The 8,412-nt window shown below is 36.3% G+C and overlaps 1 protein-coding gene across 1 annotated transcript; it reads left to right on the top strand.

Annotated features, from left to right (window-relative positions):
- The first annotated feature begins 3,362 nt into the window (after window positions 1–3,362).
- Window positions 3,363–3,827, top strand: LOC148697699 (NAC domain-containing protein 7-like). Its single transcript, XM_088690182.1, has 2 exons — window positions 3,363–3,606; window positions 3,727–3,827. Exons 1-2 carry the CDS (start codon window positions 3,363–3,365, stop codon window positions 3,825–3,827), a joined length of 345 nt encoding a protein of 114 aa, XP_088546308.1.
- The last annotated feature ends 4,585 nt before the right edge of the window (window positions 3,828–8,412 follow it).

Genomic DNA, 8,412 nt, shown 5'->3' with positions numbered 1-8,412 from the left:
GTAAGCAAAAGTATCATATAAGCAAGCATATTAGTGGGCGATAAAAAGAGACCAAAACATACTTTATAAACAGAAACCTTGTCCACATAGATGCAGTTTTTATTAAGTTAGAAATATACTTTTTAACAACTTTGGATCATACAATCTAATCAACCTCTACTGTACTCATGATTTTCGCATCTAATTATTCTTTGCCTTTTTCGTTTCCCAATTTGGGCAGAGTCCAAAGAAATTTTACAAAGTCAAGAAACCCCTAAACTGTAATCCCTCAATTACAGGTATTATGTTGTGTCTAAATTTTCCTACATAACCATGTTTGACTAACTTAACGTCGTTGTGATATCATATACAAGTGTAGGTAAGTTCCTTTCGTCTTTTAGCAATGACCTGGAAAATGCATAAAAAGATAGCCACTTCCCACTAGCTTGATGCCTTTATATAATTACAGAGACTTTTTTTGGTTCCAGTGAATAATTACAATGACTCTTTAGCGATATATGCTACATAGAGAAGGAATATATATATATTGCCATGTCAAATTATAAAGCTAAGCACTCATCCTCATCGTGATCATTATCATGACCATAATTAATTATGATTATAGTTTTTGATTGGCCAGAGTGTAAAAAGGAGTCTTTGGTGGCAAATATGGATCATAGGCGGTCCCCCCTGGAAAGCCAACACCAGCCACTTCCACCCAGAAATGCATGCAGTTATGAATTTCAGAACAAATCTATGATCCAAGTGGTATATGTTATATTTTCATATATATATATATTATAAATGATGAAAAAGTCAAGCCTTTTCTTTGAAGACACCAATTTGTTAAACTTGCCAGTGGGTGGTTCATAGTTCCTCGTGAGGTTGTAAATGCTTCTTGTTAGAACTAATTAGAAGGTTTGGTTTAATATATAAATAAATATGCATGTAGCTGATAATTGTGAGGATGTGAAGAAATGTCTTCCTTTAAAAATTTACTAAATTTTGCATGTTTTTATGAAGAATTGACTACTTCTCATATTGCCAATTGGTTTTATAGTGTAATCTTAATTTTTTTCATGGTATCATAGTAGTTTGGCTCGCGTGTAAAACTCAGTAGTCACACGTGCTCTGTGTCACGCAATTTGTTTTGTTTATGTGTTAGACTTAAAAGTCCTTCACACGTGAGGAGCATGTGAGGATGCGAAGAAATGTGTCAAATCAAAAGTTTACCGAACTTTGCTTGTGTTATAAAGAATTGAATTACTCTTCAAAATTGCTTATTGATTTTATGATGTAACCTCAACTTTATTTCATAATAGGAAAAAGAATATGGGTATAATAAAAGTGATGATAAAGTTTTGGTGTGTTTTAGTATTATGTAGGTGGGACAACATGCATCATATGTATTCCCTGTAAATCATGAAAGCATTGCACTCCTGCATCTTTTGGTGTATTTTTTGAGCCAACCAGTCTGTGATGAGGGCTCAGACCCTCAGACAGATCAAGGGACACGGGTCCTTTTTCTCCTCACATTCCCCTTAATCATCCTATGTACTTGCATTGATGGCTGGCTGTTGCACCATTTTGTTTCTAATAATATTCCAACTCATGCACTAGACCCATGTACCAAAAAAGAAGAACAACTTAAGAATAAAGATTTAAAGACATATTTCCTTTTCGTTGTCGATCGAGCAAGGATATATAGATATTGGTTTGTGCTGTGAGTCTGGACACTTGTGTGAAATAGCTAGGTGTTGTTCTTGATTTCCACGACTATGTCTTTATGCGAAACGTCATTAAATGTTTTCCGTGACGTTTTTCAAATCCTCAAAAATTTACTTTGTGGTGTAGTGCCTTGCAAATGCAATTTATACACCGTTACAAATAATTTGTTTGATGGCTTGCATTAGAGTTCAATGCGGTTGTTTGAGGTTTTGCTTAGGCAAGGGGATTAATATGCCTCCATGGATGGCTTTGCAATCACGTTCGATTAGGTTGGTTGGTTCCAATTTATAAATACGAAACTAAACCTAAGCATACGTGCATAGCAAAGATCAATGAGATTGAGATTTCTTCAACCGAAGCCTTGGTTTATGGGCCTTAAATCTTGATCGACGGGAAACAAATAACAAGTTATCAACATGATAATTTGGATATGGATGGGTTGTCTTCAGGTCAATGGGTTGAAAGGGCTTTAAATTTTGTATGATTTCGTCCCAAAACGTAAATAGGAGGGTGTACTTTGGAACCACTAGCAAATGGGCTTGGCCTATTTCCCTATATATATATATTAAGAGGTGCTTTATTTCTTAGGTTTTTCGTTAAATTTTAACACCTTATAAGGGTGCATTGTTTATGATCTTGACGAGTTTAATTCTTACATCAGAAATAGCAATCTTTAATATTTGCATGATAATTGGATAGTAATTAGCTCCATGAAAAGAAAATAGATTGTCATCGCCAAATTCATACTTTAGGTTCCCCGTTTTTTGATTTTTAGTCGACAGTTATTGTCGTGTATTTTATTTGTTCAACTATTTAAATTTTCTTATTTATTCTAGTCTAATCAACCCTTCAATACAATCAATCATTTCTTTGTTTAAGTATTGCGAGTTCAAACAGTTAAATTAGCTTTAAAAGCAATTCTCATGGGATCGATCTTGTGCTTTCTGTTACTATATTGTTTCGAGAAGAAAAAAATAGTTCGAAGATCACTAACTTAAAAAAAACAAAAAACAAAAAACAAAAAAAAAAGAGAGGATAAGATGGTATATTTTTTTTTTGGTAATCAAAAGTTTAGAGGGGAGGGGAGGGGAGGGGAGGCTACCCTATCTTGAGCCATGGCATACCGCAAACATTTTTTAGGACTTAGAAAGGGAGTCTTAGCCTTCTTCTGGTTTTTATATATAGACCGCTCACCAAGATGAATTGTCGGCAACGGAACTTGAATATATGCTTGGTCTAGCAAAGAGAACGATTATTACCAACTCAATTAATCCTCGTTACGGACAATAAGATATAGCTTACTAATCCTCGTTACGGACAATAAGATATAGCTTACCCTTTTATTTTAGGTCCACTTGAGTAACAAGACAAAAAAACAGGTAACAAAAAGAAGGTAGATGAGGAACGGAAAAGCCATACCGGGCCAAACGGGTGCATGGCGACGTGGAGTATTAACTTTCCTGTTTCCTTCTTCTAGTTACAGATGGTAATTAATTAATTAAAGCGATAAGCAGGCTAAGGTATCCACATATGTATACATCCATCACACGTAGTTAATAAATTTGAAACCCTAGCTAACTAATCTTCCAGTCTCTCTCTTTCCCAATCACAATTCCAAAAAAAGAAAAGCATCAAACTTGCTCGACAAGTTAACAATGGCCGGTTACGATGATGATGTGGGTTTTAGGTTCAAGCCAGCGGATCAAGAACTCATCAACTTCTTCCTCTACCGGAAGGTTGTTCTCCGACAGCCACTACGGCCGCGACATGTTGGCTTCGTGCATGAGATTGATTTCTTGGGAGACCACCAGCCCTGGGAGATTTGGGATACCTGCGGAGGACCTCACCCCTACGGCAAAGAAATCTACTTCTTCTGCAAGCTCAAGAAATTATCAAAATGTACGCATCGATCGACGGAATGGGTGAGGATTTTGGAACGACAAATAACTCGCCGAAGACTTTTTTTGTCATCATGATGAAAACCCTAATAATAAGCGGATTATCGGTCGAAAAAAACAGTTTATGTCCATGAAGGGTCGGAGCACCATCACTATTGGTATTTGGAAACGTACACTCTTGATAGCATTCCTGATGATGATCAACCAGTAGCGGCGATTTGACGACTTAGAAAGAATTACCACAAGAGAAAACGTTATACACCCCGAAAGAAATCGAAAGAGAATCAGCGGCTGAAAAGAAAGAGATCGAGGGAGAATCAACGGACAATTGATGCAAACAAAAAGGAAGAATTATCTACACAATTAGAAATGGGGCAACAACCAGAACCAGGGCAAACATTAGAATTAGAGCAACCGGAGAGACAAAGCTGCTCAAGTAATTTAACTACTGATGAGAAGTTGAACATAAACGACGGGGTTGCAACTATTGGTTATGATCAATGTCATAGTTTTTGTGTCCCGACGACGTGTGAGATTAATGCTTCTTATTATAATTATGATCACTATGGGGCTACTAATAGCAATTGGAAAGAGTACTCAATTTATACACGAGCCGCGGGGGCCGCCGGTGGACGTCAACGTGACAACGTGGATGAGTATTTGATGAGAAGCCTACATGCCGAAAACCAAATCCTGCCGTAGCTGCCGCCTGAGATCGCTGAATATAATTATGAAAACCAAATACCGCCGCTGGCGTTGCCAACTTCAGGGATGGATTATGGTGATCAATAATGATCATGGACTCGTGGGAGCTAGTAATCCAAGTCCTTTTGGGATTTGGTCCGAATCGTTGGAGGAGCTATTCATGAGCCAACATCGATTATCATCACATCATTATTAACATATCCAATAGCTAATTATAATTAAGATTTGGATGCAGTGCAGCAGTTGGCAGTTTAATCAATGTTTGTTTAATTCCTTGACTTTTCTTTAATTTCTAGTTAGTTGCTGATTGCAAATTCCTCGGTGATTTACTCTTGGACCATCTTTGATTGCACTGATACATAAGTCGTAATCTCATTAATAAGAAATAAGCACGTTAATGGACACTCAATTAATAATCCAATCATCTACAATCACATCATTTGGTTTTAAAAAATTGATCTCTCTAGCATTACCCATTCTTTTACGATCCATGCAATTACGAATTTAATAATATTTGTTGTGTCCAATGAAGTGTCAATGTTGTGGCCTATAGACTAACCAAGTTTGGGCTCTAGTTCAAGAATCTGATTTTGTTTTGGTTCGATCATCCTCTGGATATTATCCGAGATGCTCAAATTGTACTACCTCATTATCAATAAGTTTCGCCTCAAAAAATTATTTGTTGAATCTATGAGGAGGTAATTAGGGCAGTTCATACAACAGATAAATGGCTGTTTTTAAGAATAAAACACAATGTTTATTATATGGTCCATATGATCTACCTCTGGCCATGTAGAGTAGGGCAGTTCAGGTAGAATAAAACACAACGTAGTAGCACATTCTGTTTGACCCGGGAGCTAACAATATGATGTTGCCTCTCATATATGTATTTACTTACACATACGAAATAAAAAGAATATGTATCCTACATTACAATTCATAAACTAATACATAAAAGATCATTAATTAGATTGCTTAGGGAGTAGTTCATCACATATCCTATTCACGTACGTTCTCTATATAATTCAATTTCTCCAATTTGCAATTTCACTAGTTTCAAGTAAGAGCATTTTTAACGGGCTCCTTATATGAGCTCCTAAGACCATCTCCAATAGTAACCTAAAACCTAAAAATATTTAGCCTAGAAAATTTAGGTTTTAGCCTAGAAACAGTTTTTCTACTCCAACCCTTCTGACCTAAAATTTTAGCCCTAGATTATCAAAGAATGAATTAAGGCTATTTTAAAAAAAAAAATAACTTTAAAAAAAAATTATGTAGACTATCCTAAATTAATTTTATGAACATTTTAACCTAAAAATATTTAAATTCTGATAAATTTTGAAAAATCACTAAGTCAATACATGAAAATCATGATAAACCACATAAACTTAATACCAACGACATTTAATAAACCACATAAACTTAAAAAATAAAAAAGACAATTAATAAACCACATAAACTTAATACAATTGAAAACTCATAGACTACATAAACTTAATAATGATATCCACCATCTTGACTTGGTGATAGACTTGGGTGATAGTCTTGAGATGAATCATCTTGAAATATACTCCTTGTGGCATTCCTTCGTAAAATTTCATTTTGCTTACCACGTAAGTATCTCTTCATCTCTAGAGTGTATTTGTCGAGGCCCTCCATTATCAAATTAGTTTCGTACCTTTCTTGCTCCCTATCCCCTTCTTCCTTCATGGCCAAAAACATTTGGGCCGATTCTTCTTGCCAACGACACTGGTTTTCGTTCATTATTGCCATTTTGCTAGCAAATTGTGCACGTGTCAGATCTTGGGACTTCCCTTTTCTCTTTGCTTCCTTTTGCTTATCTCTACCCGAGGGCCTTGCAAAAGAAGAAGTTGGGGTCATTTGTTCGACACCTTCATTGTTGGCAAAATTCACACCTTCATTGACATCATTTGGGGGTGGGGCTTTACTATGAAATAATCTTCCACATTGTTGGTTCGCATCGATTCCCCACCTCGGACAATCCTTGAGGATGTTCCAAGCATGATGCAACTTAAAAGCTTGATTTTTTGGTGTAGTTCTTGTCTTGTAAATTGTCATTGCTTTGTCACCCTATGCAACAAATACATAAAAACAATTAGTTGCAAAATACTATTATGTACATGACAACTAAAATATCAACAAATAAACTCACAATTTCTGAGACGCCCCTTCCACTAGGCATGTCAACCATGGTTCTCTCTAAACTTCCCTTCCACAAAGTGCACGCTTTGTTGATAATCTTCCACCGATCATAAACACCACCAACTTCCCTTCGACCGGCGTTGGAGTTTTCATGGAACTTATCAACGATTTTACCCCACAAAACCTTTATATTTTGATTGGTGCCGAAGGCACCATCTTTGCTAACAGAAATTCATGCCAAACATAAAGCAATATCTTCGTCAAAGGTCCAATTACGACCTCTAACATGCTCTTTTTCCATCTCAAAAATTTTGGAAATGAGAAGAAATGGTAGAAAGAAAAATTGGAAGAATTGTAGGATAAAAGTGAGTTTTGTGTGGATGTTTGAACAAATACATAGGTATTTATAGAGTTTTTGGTTGAATTTGAAGTTAAATAATTTTTTAAAATTATTTTAGCCATTGGATTTAAATTTGGACCGTTAGATCTATTTTTTACCGTTAGATTTGATTATATTTGATCTAAGTCGTTGAATTCAATAAATATATAAATATAAAACTTAAAAAAAATAATTTGAATCTGGACCGTTGGATTAACCAACGGCCCATTTAAATGGAGTCGTTGGATGAAGAAAAGTAGTCGTTGGGCTACAGTAAAATTGATAGCAGAGGGGGACAACCCACGTGGGTGGGCCTTCAACTGCAATGATTTGGCGCGTGAGGCGCGTGAGAGAGACTGGGTTTTGGGATGTGGGCTTCACAGCCCACTTTTCACTCTCATCCGTGGGCCCCATTTCAATTTGTGGGCTAAATTTGGGACCGGTATTTGCCTTCGTTTTAAGTTTTAGGTTTTAGGGAAATTTTAGATTATAAGCCACCATTCGAGATGATCTGAGTAGAATTTAGGGAGGATTAAAAAAAAGTCAACTCGAATCATACCCTATCCACCTCCTAAGGTAGGGATTCATCTAGGAGCTCCTAAACATAGGGAGTGAGAAGTGAGTTCCTAGCGGCTTTTTATATTTAGTATTAACTGTTTTAATATTATTTTTAAATAGATAATTAGTTCTTATTTGTTGATTATTGATCATAGAATATTACGAGTTTTTAAAGTAGAAAGTATGGTTGGGCATGAGCTTATTTTTTGGTGCGATGATCCCTCTTCACCCCCTAGACTCTCCCTATTGACACTTACCACGATGTCAACGTTGATGGTTTTTGGAAGGGCTCTGTTTCAGGAGTAGGAGTTATTATCTGCAATCGAAGAGGTTCTTTAATTTGTGGCCAGACTAAGTTCTTCACTTATCCGACGTTGAAAGAAATGGAGGCAAAGACTATTTTAACATATTGTTATAGAGGTGACTCTAAGTTGGTGATCGATGCTATCAAATATAGAGGAACTAAGGGGTCTTGGAGAAATTTTCTCATTATTTTTCAGAAGGCAAGTTTGTGTCGTTCAATCATTTGGAAGTGGTTTTTGAGATCTTTCAATCGAGCAGCCCATGCTACTGTAGCTTTAGCTTTAGCCAATTCGAGAGGTGCACTTTATGAGTTGAGCAACTATGCCTCCTCCCTCATTGTTGATGGTCCTCTCTCGTGACGGACTACCTATTCTCCAATTTTGTAATTTTTTAGGATAGATGTTTCCTCTTCGCCTCTCAATTTTATGGTATGCCTATTTTTGGTGGTATTCGTCTCTTCTTTCTAGGTTCTTTGATACTCCTTGTGCCATTAGGTAGCACTTTTCCTCTCCGTTGCATGGGACTGAGAATCATAGTGCGGCTCCTCATAGTACCAAACCCCACCCCCCACAAAAAAAAAAAAAAAAAAAAAAAAAAAAGGTACAAATTTTGGATTTATATACTAGAAAAAGGAAGAGGTCAACGTCTCAGTCCTCGCGTGAGTAACTAATATAATAGAAAATGACTCCCTCACTACAC

This window comes from Pyrus communis, chromosome 3, assembly GCF_041283825.1.
Source record: "Pyrus communis isolate YQ-2024b chromosome 3, ASM4128382v1, whole genome shotgun sequence".
NCBI lineage: Eukaryota > Viridiplantae > Streptophyta > Magnoliopsida > Rosales > Rosaceae > Pyrus > Pyrus communis.
Note: the sequence above shows the minus strand (reverse complement) of the source record. Positions and strands in the feature narration are given on the sequence as shown.